At 48.8% G+C, this 19,501-nt stretch overlaps 2 protein-coding genes across 5 annotated transcripts in view; one reads left to right on the forward strand and one right to left on the reverse strand.

Moving 5' to 3' along the window:
- Positions 1-4,035, reverse strand: part of ALPL (alkaline phosphatase, biomineralization associated) — a 64,716-nt gene extending 60,681 nt beyond the window's left edge. Inside the window, exon 1 of the mRNA XM_082230168.1 lies at positions 3,915-4,035. The gene's annotated coding sequence lies outside the window, so the exon portion shown is untranslated. The remainder of the gene's footprint in view (positions 1-3,914) is intronic.
- ECE1 (endothelin converting enzyme 1) overlaps positions 3,203-19,501 on the forward strand; it is a 79,898-nt gene continuing 63,599 nt past the window's right edge. Inside the window, exon 1 of one of the 4 annotated variants that reach the window (XM_082229999.1) lies at positions 3,203-3,241. Coding sequence is in view for 2 of the 4 variants with exons in the window: in XM_082229994.1 (XP_082086120.1) it covers positions 15,553-15,597 (45 nt within the window). In the remaining 2 variants the exon portion in view is untranslated. Of the gene's footprint in view, positions 3,242-14,962; positions 15,058-15,086; positions 15,264-15,537; positions 15,598-19,501 lie in introns of those variants that run through there. The other 3 variants (XM_082229996.1, XM_082229998.1, XM_082229994.1) reach the window with 3 other exon arrangements.

Consider the following 19,501-nt stretch of genomic DNA (forward strand, 5'->3'; position numbering starts at 1 on the left):
CAGGAAGGCAAGGGGCGCTCGCAAAAATTCAAGTTACAGAGAAGCCTGAACATATTGGCAAGGAGTCTACAGTAAAACCCTGTTTTTAAAACCCTGTAATCACACGGCATCATCAGGCAACTCCTGGCTTGCTAAGAACCTTCCCTACCCCCTGGCCTGATTGACCAAGTAAAGCCTATGCTGCCTCAGAATCATATAGCACAGCTTAGCTCAGCTGGTTAGAGCATAGTGCTGATAACGCGAAGGTTGCGGGTTCGATCCCTGTATGGGTCAGCTGCATGTTCCTGCATTGCAGGGGGTTAGACCAGATCAGGGGTCAGCAAACTACGGCCCAGGGGCCAGATGCAGCCCACCAGGCTAGTAAATCTGGCCCGCGAACCCTGCCGCCCACTCAGTCAGTCCCTGCGCTGAGCTAAACCGGCGCAGCGCGGCGTTTCCTTGAAAAAAGTTCCTTGCTGCGTGGGGAATGACTTCTGCAATGCTGGCACGGCTTCGGATTGGCTGCAAGAAGCTCCTGCAGCCAATCCAAAGCCGTGGGTGCAACTGGGCATCTAAACCCGCACACTGAGGGAAACCCAGCGCGGCCATGGATGGAGAGGCCGGCGGGCGGGCAGCGGGTCTGGGCATCATGACGGGCACATCATGGGGCTTCAGCTGGAGCTTGGCATGCCTGCTGACCCCACACCTGGTGCCCAGCTCGGTGCTGCTGCTGGAGGTGCGCTCAGCAGCCGCGCTGGAGCAGCTGGAGGGTGAGCTGTGCGCCGCCTGCCTGGCACTCCGCCTGCGCCGCCTGCCCACCAACCTGGCCTTGGACGACGGGCCCCAGTGCGTGGTAAACGGTACCTGGGAGCTCCATGGAGATGGGCCGATGGAGCGTCTGCTGCTCATCAACAACGCCGGTGAGTAGGCAGCGCAGAGACACACTCCTGAGTGCGTGCAGAGTGCATTCCTCCAGAGGCAGCTGTGGGACCAGCTTGCAAGGTATTTATATTTTTCAAAATATAGTCCGGCCCCCCACAAGGTCTGAGGGGCAGTGGACCGGTCCCCTGATGAAAAAGTTTGCTGACCCCTGGACTAGATGGTCTTCAGCGTCCCTTCTGACTCTACAGTTCTAAGATCTCTTACTTGCTTTGAGGGCTAGATGATATTAGAAGGGGACATGTGTTTGCACTGAAATGATTTTAACAAATCAGGGAAGGATCAAAGCTGCGTTGCAGAGGGCCCGGGCCTGCAGGCAGGAATATCTTACGTTCAGTTCCCCAATGCCATCTCCAGGCTGAGAGAGACCCCTGAATCTGAACCCCCAGGGTGCTGCTGCCAGTCAGTGTAGGCAACCCTGAGCTAGATGGACCCGCTGGTCTGACTTGGAATAAGAGCAGCTTCCTATGTCCCTACAGGCGGGTTGCAGCGACAAAGGAGAGAGCGAATTTAAGCACTTGGGAACTGCATCCCGTCCCTGACATCTCCTGGGTTTGTAAGGCTAGTGGCAACTGCCAGATGAAACACACTCCATCAGGCACCCCAGTTGCAAAGGTCTTATAGGATTAGGGGAAAGGGAGAATTAGCCATCAATAACCTGATGGGCCAGCAGAGGTGGCTGCCTCATTCTGCCTGCTTTCTTTTGTGACTTTGAATTTATTATGCGTTTGCTAAATTGCTGGGTTCCCCCTCCCCCCATTTGAACTTGACACATTTTGTAAATGGGCTTCTCCCCCTGCCTCTCCTCCCCCCCCCCATCCCGCCGCCACCAATTCTTCAGTCTTGCCCACACACCACATCTAAGGACAGGCTGTGGTTGTAATTATTCTGTGCTTTCCAGAAACTGGGATTCAGAAGCATTCCTGAATCCAGCTCTGGAGGCAGAGCAAAGCCACCCCAGCTATCGCCCTCTCCTCCCTGGACATTTGCCCAATCTTCTTTTAAAGCCATCCACCTTGGCGGCCATCACTGCCTCCTGCAGCAGTGAGTTCCATAGTTCAACTATGTGCTGAGTGAAGGCCTCTCTTTCATCTTTCATCTTCAAACGTTCCATTGGAGTTCTTTAGTGTCAGGGAGACCGGGAGGAAAACTTTGCTCCCTTCACTTTCTCCATGCCGTCCTGAATTTTACACACTTCTGCTGTGCCCCCTCTTGCTTGCCTTTTCATAGCATCTTAGAGTTGTAAGGGCTCCCCAACGGTCATCTAGTCCAACCCCCTGCAATGCAGAAACTTCGGCTCAAGCGTCCATGACAGACAGCTAAACTGAAAGGCATGTCTGAGGATGTCCTTCCTTGTTGTGAGTCCCTCATTTATTTATTTTCAGGTTTGGGGCGATTTTTCACCTTGTTACATGTTCACAGCACGCTTTACTCTTTCGTTTCGCATTGCTTCTGTTTTCTGAATCTCTCACCTCTCTTTCCTCTCGCAGCGAGACCTGGGTTCAAGTCTTGCTGCCTGGCCTGGGTTATAAAGTAACCTGACAGAGCCCCATGCAAGGAAACTACTGCAAAGAATGGGGCGTCCCCCCCAAAAAAACCCCAACCCCAAGCAGCTGAGGCAATAAAATTGCCACCACGAAGGAGACGGTACCTTTGCAAAAACTTTTCAGTCGTTCTTGGAAACCACATCGCTGGGTGTAGGTGCTATTGAAAGCCAAAAATGCAGTACGTACAGGAATATTGTGGAAGGCAATGTCTGGTGCAGGAATAAATTTCCTAATGCATCGCAGATGGGGAGGGGGTGGGGGAACGGTTGCTGACGTTGGGGGAATTAGCTGGACGCAAATGACCTGTTGGAGTAACTGAAGGAGCAGCCACCATGCCAGAAATCTCTCTGCCCCACAGAGGCGCTTGGGGAGAAAGGGGGTGGGGGCAAGGAGGCTGCGGCCCAGCGGCAGACCCCCAGCTTTGCACCCCCCCCCCGTTCAATCCTAAAAGGCATCTGCATTTAGGGCTGAGAGGGACCTTTGCCCGAGAGCCGTTGCCAGCCAGTGCAGACGACACTGAATCCGCACCAGGCAGCTCCCTGCGCTCCTCTTCAAATTCCTTTGGAACAATGAGGACTAGAATCTTTCAGAAGGAGCATAGCCCAGTGGGAGAGCACCAGCGTCGCAGGAAGGAGGTCCCAGGCGCAAAAAAAGGCATCTCCACCTGAAGCGGACCGTGTGGAAGGAATCTTCTCCACCGGACCCCCTGCAGAACCGCACCCCAGCAGAGCAAAGACCCCTTGGCTGGGCTCACCCGGAGCTCCCTTCAATCCACAGTAAGAGCTCCGGCTGTGTTCTGATCTCCCTTAAAGCTCCTTGTAATTTATTTATTTTTGCCCCTCCGCGCTGCAGCCCCCCCCCCCCAAGTGTTGCCCCCAGCCCTTGGCTCTTGCGCCCCTTTCTTTCGGATCCGTTTCAGAAACTCCCATCCCGGCTGGCAGCAAGAGGAAGCTGAAGGGGGGCTTGGCCATCCCCGTTGCCCACCTGTCTCCACCGAGGACCACCCATCTCCAGATCATCTCTCTAGCCTCCCCTTCCCGGCGCGCTGAAACCAGGGAGTCCGCGGCTAAGGCGCTCTGCACATGGGATGGGGGGCTGTGGTCCGGGAAAGGAGCTGGGGAGAGGAGCGCCTCTGCTGCTTCCCGGGAGAGAGAGAGAGAGAGAGAGAGAGAGAGAGAGAGAGAGAGAGAGAGAGAGAAAGAAAGAGAGAGAGAGAGAGAGAGAGAGAGAGAGAGAGAGAGAGAGAGAAAGAAAGAAAGAAAGAAAGAAAGAAAGAAAGAAAGAAAGAAAGAAAGAAAGAAAGAAAGAAAGAAAGAAAGAAGAGGGAGGGAGGGAGAGAAAGAGAGAGAAGAGGAAGGGGGAGAGAAGAGCGTGCCCTTGTCCGGAGGAGGAATAAGGGGGCCAGAGGAGGGGGGATTCCCTGGGGGGCGCCTGTCCCCATAGCCTCACCTCCAGCTCTGATGCGCGTCGCCTCCTCCGCCAGCCGCTGCCCTCGTTCACTGCGCCGGCACCATCTGCCTGCAGCGCGGGCATCGCCGGAGGGCCCCGCGGGCCTTTTTAAAGGGGGAGAGGGAGGGAGGGGGACAGGGAGTGTCAGTCACTGGACCCCCCCCCTCCCTCTCGGCTGGGAAGGAAAAGGGACTGGCTGCTGCCCCATCGCAAGAGCCAGGCGGGATTCTGCTGCCCTCTGCCGGGCGGGAACGGAAAGGCAGCTCCCTTCCTGTGTCTCCCGCGGAGCTGAGTGTCGGAGCAGTGGCGTAGCGTGGGTTGTCAGCACCCGGGGCAAGGCAAGTAATTTGCGCCCCCTAACCCGTGGATTTGCGCCCCCTAACCCTAACCCCCAGATGTTGCGCCCGGTGCGGCCGGCCCCCCCTGCACCCCCATGCTACGCCACTGCGTCGGAGCAGCTGCTTGGCATTCAGAAGGCGCTGAGCTCAGTCCCCAAAGGCAGCGTCCCCAGGCCCCGACAGAGTGTTGTTGCTGTGGGTGTTGTTGTTGTTGTTTTTAAATAATTTTTTATTAATTTTAACATATTACTTATCATACATGCAACAAACTTCACTTCTTATACAATCTTTTTGGACTTCCATCAGCACCTCTGATGATTCACCATTGTTATCACTTCTTCTGCATTTCTTAAATTCATATTGCCTTTAATTATCTTAACTAACAATTCTCCTCTTTACCAATTTTTGCAATAAGTCAAATAATTCACCTCACAAAACTTCTTGCAAATCTACAAACGTAATCTGATCGTCACAATTACTTTTCAAATAGTCCGTAAATTTACACCAGTCTTCTGTGAATCTCTGGTCCCGCTGGTTTAGAATTCTTCCTGTTAGTTTATCTAATTCGGCATAGTCCATCAATTTCAGCTGTTGGTATTTTTTCCCCCATCTTCATCCACGGAGGACCTTAAGGTCCACAAATGACAACACCTTGGAGGTCCCAGGTCGCAAGGTGATTAGGTTGGTCTCAACTAGGACCAGGGCCTTTTCAGTACTGGCCCTGACTTGGTGGAATGCTCTGTCACAAGAGACTAGGGCCCTGCGGGACTTGACATCTTTCCGCAGGGCCTGCAGGACAGAGCTGTTCCGCCTGGCCCTTTGGTTTGGACTCAGTCTGACCCTTATGTTTCCCTCCCCTTATGGTTTTGATCTATGGGCTACTATTAAAATGAGGCTCCATTTTAAATTATATTTTAACCTGTATTTTAAATTGGTTTGGTTTTTTTTTATTTTTAATTGTAATTTTACTGGTGTTAGCTGCCCTGTGCCCGGCTCTGGCCAGGGAAAACATTATTACAGTGGTGCCTCGCAAGACGAAATTAATTTGTTCCGCGAGTTTTTTCATCTTGCGTTTTTTTCCGTCTTGCGAAGCACGGTTTCAGAAAAGTTTTGGGAAAGCTTCAAAAATCACCAAAGTCTTCAAAAAACCTCAAAAAAGGCTACCACATCGCGTGCTATGATTTGCTCCTCGAAGTCAAGTCGCAACTGTATTAACGGTTTTAAGAAAAAGGAAACAAACTTGCAAGACGTTTCCGTCTTGCGAAGCAAGCCCATAGGGAAAATTGTCTTGCGAAGCAGCTCAAAAAACCAAAATCCCTTTCGTCTTGTGAGTTTTCCGTCTTGCGAGGCATTCGTCTTGCGGGTGCACCACTGTATTATATTATTATTATTATTATTATTATTATTATTATTATTATTATTAGCTAAACCCCCCCTGACAGGTTGGCCATTCAGCCTCTGCTTAAAAACCTCCATGGAAGGAGACTCCAACAGCTCCCATTAATTAGATAATGTTTATTTATTGTTTGTGATTATCTTTGTTGTATTGTAGTTGTGTAGTTTTGTTTTCATGTTGCAAGCTGCCTTGAGCACGGTCTGAACTGTGGCAATGCCGTGTGTTTGCGTGTGTGTGTCACATTATTTCAAAAGAGAGGGGCTGAGAACTGATGTGCTGATATACATAGGATATATATTTATTATTTATTCACCTCATAAACATTTATGTGCGCTACTTGACTGTAACAAACAAACAAACAAACCTCAAAGTGCTTTACAAATAAAAGATAAAACGACAAAATTCTCAATATGGAAAACCAACAGCAATAATTTGGTTTTGTCATTAATCTGACAAATACCGGACCATATTCCAAATGTACATTTGTTTAGCATGAATACAAAAAAAGCAATGACTATTTGATTCAATTTGAGTTCCCCACCTTTGATAAGTTAAGTATAACAATACTCTTTTTTTAATATGGTATACAGAGCGGTGTCTCAATCACTGTACCACTTCTGATTTTGCCTATTTCATTCACAGACTAGTTAAATTGAGGGGGCAACTCTACATTGGGGTGTGTGCCCCCAATCACAGGTGACCTGAGAGAGCGCTCTGTGTGTGTACATCTGTGGGCATTAAGAACTTGAGAGGTGCATTCATGGCATAAAACAGATTGTAACCAGTCCAGCAGAATGCATTTTATATCTACAAAGAGGGCCAGACAGAGAATTCCATGTCCTCTTTATCTGAAACAATTATATCCCAGCCTTTTCCATAATTTTTTATTTTTTTTAAAGTTCAAGGCATAACCGAGCAGCATAACTAATGAATCAAAAAGCTGGGATCAAACATTAAGGTAGATAAACCTTAAGCAGATAAACGTTTAGAAAACTGGCAACTGAGTAACTAATTAACAGAGAACCTTCACAGCTTGCTCCCTGCTGGCAAGAAGGCACAAGGAATTTTAGTTCTGAAGAAAACAGCAGCAGTTCCTCATGGTGAGAAAAATATAATAATTAGCAGGGCTGCTGAGACATCAGCCGATTCATCCGTTGTTTGACTTTAAAAGATTTCCAACAGTTCACCGGGCAGCAGTTTAACAATATATTTTTTTATGTGAGGAATTCTAAAAACTGCAGATGTCAAGGGCCAACACACACAGCACAACACAACAACACAACACAACACAACACAACACAACACAACACAGCTTCTGCTAGGTTCTGTCGCTCTCTTGCAGTTCCAAGCATTGGCCAGCAGGCTGCAGTGTTGGCAAATGAACGTTCCCCCGCCTCCTAGCGCTCTCGGGCTCTTCTCTCAGACGGCAGCGCTGGGGCTGCAAAAGAAATATTTTTAAAAATAGGGTGGAGTTGGCTGAGGTGCCATGATGATATAAAGAAGAGCCCTTCTGGATCAGGCCAATTGCCTATCCAGTCCAGCATCCTCACAGATCGGGGGTGGTGGTGGAGGGGGGGACTGCAAAAGCAACCCCCAGCTGTTCAAACTGAGCCCTCCAGCTCCATCCCTCTACTGCCCCATGGCGTCTCCTGGGTCCCCTAAAGTGCTCTTTTGGGTGTGTTCATCATCAGCGTTGAACGGTGCCACCCTTTCTCCATTTCCCTCAGACAGCAAAATATATAGGGCTGGCCCCATCCCAGAGCAGAACCAGGGTGGTACTTGCAAACAGCTCTGGGTCACTCGCGCCAGTGAGCCAAGCTGCATGCAAGGCCGGAAACGCACACCCATGTCTAGTGGGTGTGAAAATATACAGGGATGTCATTTTGAAACTCCCTGGGCTGCTTCCATAACCACCCTTGAAAAGACAGGGCAAGCCGCTTCTGCTTGGAAAGCCCAAAGCCCATCTCCTGATCTGCCCTGCCCTGCCCTGCTCCAATGAGCAACATTTTCCTGCTCCAGATCTGCCCTCCAAAGGTTTTGGACTACAGTTCCCATCAGCCTCAGCCAGTACAGTGCAAAGGACCACCAGAGGCAGCCCTGCTGTACCTTGTTTTCTACCTATTTGGGTGCACGGAGCATTCCATAGGGGTTGCCAAGATAGATTTGGAGAGGAAACAGCTGGAGTTGGATGCAGCTGCTGCAAAAGACCCTTGAAAATGCCCCAGAAACTTCCAATAACAGTTGCCCTTCTATCCACAGAACCACCCTGGGAGGTAGGCTAGGGTGAAAGACAGTAACTGGCCCAAGGCCACTCAGTGAACTCTCTGGCTGAATAGGAATTCGAACCCGGCTCTCCCAGGTCCTACTCCAACATTCTTATGCACAACACCAGACTGTGCTGGGCTGTGGCTAATCCGTTGGGGTGCACTCTGCACATGACTAGAGGCCCTCTTTTCTTCTTTTTTCACAAGTTCCACGATTGTGTTCTGACACTTATAAAAAAAAAAGTGGTGTGGAATTGAACCTTGGCACAAATAAACTCCTTTCTCTCTCCCCCTCCCTCGCTGCTCTAAATCTGGATCTTCCAGCTGTCCGGGCAGCTTTTAAAGTCGCCCTGTTGTTAACCTTGAAGGGCCTTGCAGAAGGAGGTTTGACAATGGTTCTGTGGGGGCAGGACGGTTGGTTGGGTGGCTAAATATTTGTGAACCCGGGACTTCTGCAGATGCAAGACTGTTCTGCTTGGACGTCCACCAACTCATCTTGAACTTGTGTCAAAGCTCAATTTTCTGCGACGAAAATACTGTGGCTTCCCTGCTGTTCCTCAGTTGTTGTTCAGATTGGGCCTTCCTTTAAACCGGAGAGGGGTAATGTCGCTCATAAAGATGGTGGTCTGGTTTTGATTACAGCAGGAGAGAGATGGAAAGAGAAAGAGAGAAGGAAACTGAGTGGAGGAAGGGCTGGGATTTGCTCAAAGCTTCTCTGCTCCCCTGCAAATCCTTGCAGATTCTGGGACTCCTCGAGCGGATAAGTGCAACTGGGTCTTTATTGCCTCAATTTTCCTCCCCAGAGCAGACTTCTCTGAGATGATGCCCTCCAGATGTTTTGGTCTACATCTCTCACCAGTCCATGAGAAAAGCATTGCATCATCATCATCATCATCATCATCATCATCATCATCATCATTTATTTATACCCCGCCCATCTGGCTGGGTTTCCCCAGCCACTCTGGGCAGCTTCCAACAAAACACTAAAATACAATAACATATTAAACATTAAAAGCTTCCCTAAACAGGGCTGCCTTCAGATGTCTTCTAAAAGTTTGGTAGTTATTTTTTTCTTTGACATCTGGTGGGAGGGCGTTCCACAGGGCGGGTGCCACTACCGAGAAGGCCCTCTGCCTGGTTCCCTGTAACTTGGCTTCTCGCAGTGAGGGAACTGCCAGAAGGCGCTCGGAGCTGGACCTCAGTCCAGGCAGGACGATGGAAGTGGAGACGCTCCTTCAGGTATACTGGGCCGAGGATCAGGCCAAAGGGGGCCCATCGGGATCTAGGAGTCTTGGTTGACCACAAACTTGACATGAGCCAACAGTGTGACGCGGCAGCTAAAAAAGCCAATGCAATTCTGGGCTGCATCAATAGGAGTATAGCATCTAGATCAAGGGAAGTAATAGTGCCACTGTATTCTGCTCTGGTCAGACCTCACCTGGAGTACTGTGTCCAGTTCTGGGCACCACAATTCAAGAAGGACACTGACAAACTGGAACGTGTCCAGAGGAGGGCAACCAAAATGGTCAAAGGCCTGGAAACAATGCCTTATGAGGAACGGCTAAGGGAGCTGGGCATGTTTAGCCTGGAGAAGAGGAGGTTAAGGGGTGATATGATAGCCATGTTCAAATATATAAAAGGATGTCACATAGAGGAGGGAGAAAGGTTGTTTTCTGCTGCTCCAGAGAAGCGGACACGGAGCAATGGAGCCAAACTACAAGAAAGAAGATTCCACCTAAACATTAGGAAGAACTTCCTGACAGTAAGAGCTGTTCGACAGTGGAATTTGCTTCCAAGGAGTGTGGTGGAGTCTCCTCCTTTGGAGGTCTTTAAGCAGAGGCTTGACAACCATATGTCAGGAGTGCTCTGATGGTGTTTCCTGCTTGGCAGGGGGTTGGACTCGATGGCCCTTGTGGTCTCTTCCAACTCTATGATTCTATGATCCTGTTCTCTCAGGGGCCAACCAGAAATCCGAAAACAGGACCTGAGCAAAAGACCAACTCTCCCCTCCTAAAGTTTCCAGCAATTGGGATTCAGAAGTATCGCTGCCTCCTCCTCTTAGGAGTTTAAAACATCTGGAGGGCATCTTTGGGCTGGCTGCCCACCGTCTGTCCTCCTCTCTCTAGTCTATCTTTCGTTCCCCCAGCCCAATCTCTTCCCAAAATCTCAGACAGGCTCCACGCTGGACACAGGCCACGAGGGAAGTCCCGGCTTCGACCGAACCATCACAAGCCCACCTTGACTCCACAGTCAGTATTAATATTGACATTCGCAAGCCAACCAAGTCATTAAATTGTTTGCACGTCTTGTGTCAACCAGTTTTAAAACCCAAGGGTTATTTTTAGGATGAGCTGGAGATGCTTACGAATTGCGGTGGGGTGGGGAAGTAGTGGTACAGTCCCCCAAGAACATCTCCTGGGCAGGCTTGCCCCACCAAAAGAAAGGGGGTGGTGTGCCCTTGTAGGTTTCCTGACCCACTCTTTTGCTTCGGTGTCAGATTCACACAGAAGCTGTTACTCACAGTGGATCGAACAGCAGGTTTCATCTTGTGGTTTTTTTAATTATTAAAAAAAATTGTTTATTAACATCGACAAAAGGTGCAAAAATAGCAAAAAGGGAAACAAAGCGTCAAAATATTAAAGCACAAAATGTCACAGCTCGGAAGGACAAAAGTACCAAGACCCAGCGTAGCTCCAAAGGGATATTAAAAGTATTCACTCATACAAAGGCTCCCCTGCAAATAATGAAGATTTGTAAAAATAAAAGTGTTTTCCACCTGTGAGTTCTGTCATGATTGAGAATGAAGGTTCCATATACAGTGGTACCTCGGGTTAAGCACTTAATTTGTTCCGGAGGTCCATTCTTAACCTGAAACTGTTCTTAACCTGAAGCACCACTTTAGCTAATGGGGCCTCCCGCTGCCGCCGGAGGAGTCTGTAACCTGAAGTGGAGTCTGTAACCTGAAGCGCATGTAACCCGAGGTACCACTGTAGCCTTAAATGAGTCGGACATTTGCAGATACTGGTGGCAGTAAGCAACGGTGTGTCTCAGTATTTGTATAAGAAATAAAATCATAAATTTCATAAATTGTCATAAATTGGGGGGGGGGGAGAGAGACACTATCAGGGTAACCGTGGGCAAAGGTTCTGACAGGGCTGCTCTGCGTTCAAAGAGGTTTGGTACCACAATGCCTGTTGCTATCTGTAACGGAAAGAGAACAGTTTCCATTCTGCAAACAGAACGGGCTTAGACTGATTTGATTACCAGAGAAACCAGAAACCACGGGGGGGGGGGAGTGTTCCAGGAGGAAGCAAAAGGGAGGAAAGGCAGATTGGCATCTGTCTCTTCTCTGTAAATAAGGTGCATTGCATCAACACCAAAAGCAATTGGCCTGTTCCCCCCTTCACTTTATTGCAGTTTTATAATTATAGTTAAAATCACACACAAGCTTGTTTGTTTGTTTGTTTGGGGTTATTTTGCAACAAGAATAGAACCGTAGAATCATAGAGAGTTGGAAGGGAGCCAAGGGTCATCTAGCCCAACCCCTGCAATATATTATTATTGTTGTTGTTGTTGTTGTTGTTAATAATAATAATAATAATAATAATAATAATAATTGAATTTATATACTGTCCTATACCCAGAGGTCTCAGGGCGGTTCACAAAAAAGATCACAACATATAAATTCAAAATAAAAACAATAACCCAATAATAAAGGTAAAGGGACCCCTGACCATTAGGTCCAGTTGTGGTCGACTCTCGGGTTGCGGCGCTCATCTCGCTTTATTGGCCGAGGGAGCCAGTGTACAGTTTCCAGGTCATGTGGCCAGCATGACTAAGCCGCTTCTGGTGAACCAGAGCAGCGCACGGAAACGCCTTTTACCTTCCCGCCAGAGCAGTACCTATTTATCTACTTGCACTTTTGATGTGCTTTCGAACTGCTAGGTTGGCAGGAGCAGGGACCGAGCAACGGGAGCTCACCCTGTCACGGGGATTCAAACCACCAACCTTCTGATCGGCAAGCCCTAGGTTCAGTGGTTTAACCCACAACGCCACCCGTCCCCCAACCAATAATACTCCCCTCCCCACAAAAGAGCCATATTTTAAAAGGGTTGGTTGACCTGTCGATCAGGTCAACCAAAGACCTGGTTAAAAAGGAATGTTTTTGCCTGACGCCTGAAGCTATGTAATGAAGGCGCCAGTCGAACTTCCCTGGGGAGAGCATTCCACAGACGGGGAGCCACTGCAGAGAAGCCCCCGTTCTCATGTGCCACCCTCTGAGCCTCTCCGAACCTATCACTATTAGAAGGAAGAGGTTAAACAAAAGAAATATTAAAGGGAATAACTTCAAGCCCAGGTAGGGCTAGGAGAGACCCGTGCCCTGAAGAACCATTGCTGCCAGTCAACGTAGTCACTACTGAGCCAACTGGTTCCCAGAATCATGAAATTGCAGGGTTGGCCAACCGGATGCAAGAACCACTGCCAGTGCAACTCTCCCCTCCTGCTGTTTCCAGCTGCTTGTATTCAAAAGCACTTAGTGCTTCCAGTGGTGGATTGAGAAACACAGCCCCTGCTCCCCCAGGCTTCTGCATTTTCCAGGCCTCCTTTAAAGCCGTCCCAGTTGGTGGCCTGTGGCCATTACATCCCTAGAGGGTTAACTGTGATTTGTGGAGAAGCCCTACCTTCTGTCCCCATCCTGTGTCTTCTCAGGACAGCTTATGAGCCCAGCTAGGATTCTGAGAGGAGAGAAACACCTCTCCATCCCAACTTCAAACTGCCTCCCATGTGGAATTTGTACAACTCCACCCTGCGCTTTCTTGATAAAGCGATCAAATGAATTCTCCAGAGTTAACCAGCGTATTGCAACTGAAGAGAAAATATTCAAACAGAAAACCTTCACTGCAATCCTTTCTTCAGACTTTCTTTCATTTCAATAATAATAATAATAATCCTCCCAACCTTTGGCAAATTCATGGAAGATATTGTCACTCTATTTTATTCAAAAAAAATTATTAGTTTTCACAAAATTATAAACACATAAAACAAACATAAATCATAACCTAATTAAAAAATTACACTTATTAACATTGTTAAGTGACTTCCTCGCTTCCCCTTGGTTGAATTTCATTGCATGTCCTTTTAACGGTTTTCCAAATCACAGTTCTTATAAAGTTTAACTTGAACGTTAACATCCTTAGATCTTTTCCTTTGAAATTAAACATATTAATTCATTATTTAACTTAAGTAAAATCCTAAGCCAACTGAGTATCTACAAGCTATTTCCATACATATTTAACTAGATAATCATTAAATTTAATCCAATCTTCCTGACACTCCTCCTCCTTCTGGTCGTGGACTCTTCCGGTTAGGTCGGCTAGCTCTGAAAAATCCATCATCTTCATCGGCCATTCTTAAGATATTGTCTCTCTAAGGGGCTCAAGCTGAAAGAAGTGTGAAATATCTCCCTTCCTCTTTATCTTCATAGCAACACAACCCCTGTAAGGAAGATACAGGTTGATTCTGTGTGCTGAAAAAAGCTATTATTATTATTATTATTATTATTATTATTATTATTATTATTAAAAAGGGGGAGAAGAGGGCATAGCTGTGATGGAGAACATTTATGGTTATGCATAAGTTTTTGGAGTCCTGCTTCCATGATCCACAGCAGCCAGCATGACTAAAAAGGTAAAGGTAAAGGGACCTGTGACCATTAGGTCCAGTCGTGGCCGACTCTGGGGTTATGCCGCTCATCTCGCTTTACTGGCCGAGGGAGCCGGCGTACAGCTTCCAGGTCATGTGGCCAGCATGACTAAGCCGCTTCTGGCGAACCAGAGCAGTGCACAAAAACGCCGTTTACCTTCCCGCCGGAGCAGTACCTATTTATCTACTTGCACTTTGACGTGCTTTCGAACTGCTAGGTTGGCAGGAGCAGGGACCGAGCAACGGGAGCTCATCCCGTCGCGGATCGGCAAGCCCTAGGCTCTTTGGTTTAACCCACAGCGCATGACTAATAGGCAGGGATAATGATGGGAAATGGTATCCAGGGGCATCTGCAAAGCCGCAGGTGTTCTCCACTCTGAGATTAAAACAGGGAGGTGGAACATCTGCGTTCCTCCAGACACATTTTTGGACTCCGACCAGCATGGCCAATGGGTGAGGGATAAGGAGGGGAGTTGTAGTCCTAACATCTAGTGGGGCATATATTCCCCATCCCTGTGTTGAAAGAAGCCAAGGGCTGCAATGGAGGTAGGTCAAGTGGTACAGGCAAGTGAGGGTCAAGTTCAGAGATGGGGGAGCCGTGGCCAGCAGGGATAATGATGGGAGTTGTAGTTCCTATCTCTCCAACTCCTGTCAGCCCAGCCAGGGGTCAGGGATGATTTATTTATTTATCTCATAAAATTTATATACAGCGTAACTGTCGTAAAACAACGGCAGCAAACCTGAAAGTGACTTACAAAAAAATCAAGAAGTAACTACAATACTGTACTTTAAAACATTTTAGCTCAAGTATGATTATTAACAGTATACCACTCCATACACACAAATGCTTCACAATATAAAATCACACTATAAAACACATAATAATAATAATAATAATAATAATAATAATAATATAACTCAATAATCCCCCCCAGCGCATTTTAAAAGAGCACTGGAGTAGCTTAAAATACTTTAGCTCAGTCGGTTAGAGCGTCGCGCTAGCAACGCCAAGGTTGCAGGTTCGATCCCCGCAAGGGACAGCTGCATATTCTTGCATTGCGGGGTTCCCTTCCAAACCTGCGATTCTATCAGATATCCAGGAGCTGATATACTGTGTACCAAAACGGCGATGATGGGAGTCGGGAGCCCAGCGGCATCCTCCCTCCCCCTGCAGAGGCGCACCTGGGCACGAGGAAAGGGTTAATTCCCGGGCGAGGAAATCCCGCCCACGCCGCCCCAACCCCGGGCGCGGATTGGCTGCGCGGGGCCAGGTGAGCCCTCCCGTCCGGCCGCCATTGGACCGTCGACACGCCACTCCGCTCCGCTCCTCCGGCCGGGCTGAGGCGCCGCAGCAGCGGCGGCGGCGGCGCTCAGTTGGCGCGCAGCTGCTGCCCGGCCAGGCTGACGAGGGGACGGGAGGCGAGCGCCGCGCAGCCGCCATGGTGAGTCCGGGCGCGGGGTGGAGAGAGGGCGCGGGGCCAGGCCGCCGCGAGGCCTCGGTCGGGGCCGGACGCCCGAGCTCGGGCAGGCAGCACGAGGGAGCGCCAGGCACACGGCAAGTCCTCAGCGCGCGCAGGCGGAGAGGGAGACTCCGGGTGGCGAGAAGGGAGGCGGCCTAGCAAAGCCAGCGCGGAAAGAGAGCCTCCAGGTGCAGGAGCAGTCTATCTCAGAATGCCTGAGGAGCGGGAGGCGGCAAGGGGAGGGTGTCTCCCGCTTCCACATCCCTCTTGCCGGTTCCCCGGTGCCGCTTTGCAGCCTTTCTCAAGCTGTGGGTCCCCAGATGTCGTTGAACTAGCTAGCAAGGCCAGAGCTCAGGGATGATGGGAGTTGTAGTCCAACAAACATCTGGGGACCCAGAGCTTGAAAACCGCATCCAGGTCTCTGCGGCCCTGAGGTTGGTTGTAGGACGATTCTTGCATGGCAGGGGGTTGGACTGGATGACCCTCGGGTCCCTCCTGACTCAAACAAATTATGCTATTCAGGTTTGTACATTTCACTAATTTTACAATCATTTTGAGATTTCTTGACTTCCTTCCCCCTTCTTCTGCGGTTCCTTGAGTTTATTTTTAGTATCATCTGCACATCCTTATTAACTTAATTTGCTCATTTATTCATCTACTTTAAATATATGCTCTTTATAAGTCTCTATACCTCCCCTCTTGCCGTGTCTCCCACCCAGCGCTGTCTTAAGCATATGCGGTGCCGGGGTGCAAAGATGCACTCCCCCCCAGGTTGCCCAGTCCCAGGCACACAGGAGGGCGGAGCCAGCCAGTCACCTCGCTGGCTAGGTCACCCCCAAACTCATGGCACAGAGCTGCCCGCAGCAGAAGAGCCCACTGTGGCACTCCGACTGACGGGTGGGCTCTTCCCCGGACTCAACTCTCAGGCCCTGCACTCATGGTCTGGGGCCCCTGAGAGCCCAGTGCCCGGGTGCCCCGCACCCATAGCACCTATGAATAAGATGGCCTGCTCCCACCCGTCACTGCCCCTTGTCGGGTCGCCTGGCCCTTGAGTATATGTGTGCACAGAATTGGAAATCAATGCACCCCGAACTGTTTTGGGGGAACTCAGGGAGCACATTTGGAAAAAGATTTCCAAATGTCACGCACGCCCCAAAATACCCATTTTTGCAGAAGGAAAGGCTGCTAGGGCTGAGATACTGCCCCACCCCCAAAATGAGCAAAAGTGCAGACAAAAAGGAGGCACCTTCTCTCCCCAAAAGACAAGATAGTTTGGGGTGGTCACTAAGGCTGGACTATATATCATCCTGTACCGGTTTGAAGTCCATATCGGGATACCAGTTTCATAATTTTTGACTTGGTGATATATCATGAAACATGATGTGTGTGCTATGCAAAAATCACAATGTGGGGAAAACCGTGAAGCCAGCCAGTTCCTCTACAGATCTCCATTCTTATTTTAGGCATCGTGATATATTGGTATATTGCGATGTTTAGCTGGTGATATATCACAGTGTTGAAAGCCAGATATTGCCCAGCCCTAGTCATCAGGAACCTTGGGGTTACGGGTGCTGTGATGGTGATGGGCACCATAGAATCATAAGAGTTGGAAGGGGCTCTGAGCATCTAGTCCAATCCCCTGCAATGCAGGGATATGTAGCTGTCCATATTGACCTCTGGGTGAAACTGACGAGCCTTTGGCCTGATCCAGCAGGGCTGCTCTTACACCTTCAAGACCATGTCCTAACATCTGTTGAGACAGAAGCAGCCAGGATGTCGGAAGGACAGTTCCGGTCAGGACCGCCTGCCGCAGTCTCGGAGTCTGGGCTTGGGACCGGCCACATGCCCTGTGCCCATCTCTGTGCAAGAATGTTGCGTTTGTAAGATTGGGAGGAAAATAGCACTTGTGCGTCTGCATGAAAGGTTTTGAATAGCCTTGCAGAGAGTAGACTCAGGTGTTTTGACGGATCGAGGATTTTTAAAGCGTTCCGCTTTTTGCGTAGGACGGCAACAAAGAACGCTTGCAATCATAAAGCGTTTTGAGGCTTAGCCTGATGACAGAAGCCAATTAGGTTAATTCTCGCTGAGAAACAATGGCATTTTTTTGTCTTTTTAAAGTGGCGTGTTGTTATAGCTTTCTGACAAATGTAGAGGTTTTGCAGTTGTTGAGGTTTTAGAGTAGCCTTCCTCAACTCGGTGACGTCCAGGTAAATTTGAACTACAGTTCCCAGAGAGCCCAAGATGGCTTAGGTTGATGGGAGCTGTAGTTTGAAACATCTGAAGGACACCAGGTTCAGGAGTTCTGTGCTGGAGTGTTAGTATTGGACTATGGCCTTTCAGGTTTGCTGTGGCTACAGATATACTGCTTTGAGCTTGGGATATGAATATGATGAAGAATCTTCAGTGATACCTTTCTATAAATGGGCATGTGATTCCCTGGACCTTCTATTCTCATTGATCTTCGCCGTGGAAGGCCCTCCAAGTGACAGGAACAGAGGAAGGAGAGGGCCTTGAAGGCTCCCACCTTTATATTCTAACTTTCCTCCTTTGGAGGCAACTCAGGAAGCTATTTTGAGACAGGGTAGAGGAGAGTCTGCAAAGGGATTGCAAGGAAGGAAGAGTTTAAAATACTGGAGTAAGAATAAAAAAAAAATCGCTCTTAAGATTCTCTTCTTGTGTATCTCCTGAAACAGCAGGAGCAGCCTCTCTGTAACCATGACATTTTAAAAACGAATTTATTTTAAAAGAGAAACGAATGAAAAAAAGTCAGAGCAGCTGTTTATAAAAACGAGCAGGCAGCTGTAAATCTGCCTTCCCACCCATGCGTCAGAGTGGAGTCCTGCGGTGTGTGCATTTGTGTGTCCCAGGAACATTTCTCTGGTTTGTGGGCTCGGCTGGCTGCTGACCCTCCTTGCAAGCAGAGACCCCCAGGAATGGCGGCTGTTGCTCAGGCTGCCCCTTCTCTGTGGTGGTGGTGGGGAGCCTGCCTGCCTGCCTGCCTGCCTGCTTGCCTGCTTGCTTGCTTGCTTGCTTGCCTGCCTGGTGACCTTTGCTCCTCGCAAGAGACGCTGTTTTGCAGAAGGAGGGCAGAGGCCCTTTTGTTGTCCAGCCCCCGGGGAGGCCACTTTTGCTGCCTGCTTTTCCAAGAAAGAGTTGCCTGCCTATCGCGCCCCCGGATTGAAGTTGGATGAGTTAGTTTTGCGAGGAAAGGGTGGGTGGAGAAGCAGGAGGGAAAGATCAGCAACCCCCCAACCCTTGAGCTCTGACGCAGTTCGTTGACGTGGGTTTGTATTGTGCCAAGGAGAAACCAAACAGTGGTGGGGTTTGCATGCAGTGAAGGAGGGGTGGGCAGACTCAGAGCCTGACATCTGGGGCTGCTGCTCAGTAGTTGCCTGCAAATTTCGTAGCTCAGTCTGTGCAGAGCTTTCCTCCCGAACTGCAAAAAAAAAGGCCCTTCCAGGGCTTCTCTGTATCTCTTGGAAACGTCATTTCCTATGGCTTGTCTTTCCAGGGGCTCCCTAAAATAAAGGGGTATGTCCTGCTCAGAGCAGACTCGCTGCATTTCTTTTGTATCTTTATGTCTTAAAATTTGTACACTGCTTGACGGCTTTAAAAAGTCCTCAAAGCTGTTCTGCAAAAAAATAATATAAAAATAGAATAGTTGCTGATAAAAACTAACCACAATAATTCTAAAGCATCTGAAAAGTTGAAATGACAGTAGATGAGAAACAGGTCAAAACTCAACTTTCTGGACAGACTTCGAATCCTAGAAGGGACCCCCCGGGGTCATCTAGTCCAACCCCCTGCATGCAGGAATCACAACTAAAGCGTCCAGGACAGATGGCCATCCAGTCTCTGTTCAAAAACCTAATCCAAAAAGAAACACCCCCCAAAAACCAAGACACAGAAGAAAACAATAGCATGGCCCTCCTTCCTTATATCAAGGGCACTACAGACAAAATCAGCAAAATCCTCCATAAACACAATATCAAAACAGCCTTCTGCACCAACCAAAAAATAGCCAATATCCTCAGAAACCCAAAAGACAAAATCCAGCTGGAAAACCAAGGGGTCTATGAAATACCCTGCAAAGTCTGCCCAGCCACGTACATTGGACAAACAAACAGACGAATAAATGCACGTATCGCAGAACACAAGAATGCCGTCAAAAAAGAAGAAAAAACTTCCTCTCTTTTCCAACACATGAAAGAAACAGGACACGAAATTAATTTTGCAGATTCCAAATTGCTCTTTAACATGGAACATCACCACAAGAGAATAATCATGGAAGCCATCGAGATAGAGAAACACCCTCACAACATGAACAAGCGTGACGACACGTCCCGCCTGCCAGACATCTGGAAATTAGCCCTCCCCACAAAAACCGACACCAGAACCAGAGGCACACAGAACGCCGTCACCAATC

Source organism: Podarcis vaucheri (assembly GCF_965113315.1).
Source record: "Podarcis vaucheri genome assembly, chromosome: 7".
In the NCBI taxonomy this organism is placed as follows: domain Eukaryota; kingdom Metazoa; phylum Chordata; class Lepidosauria; order Squamata; family Lacertidae; genus Podarcis; species Podarcis vaucheri.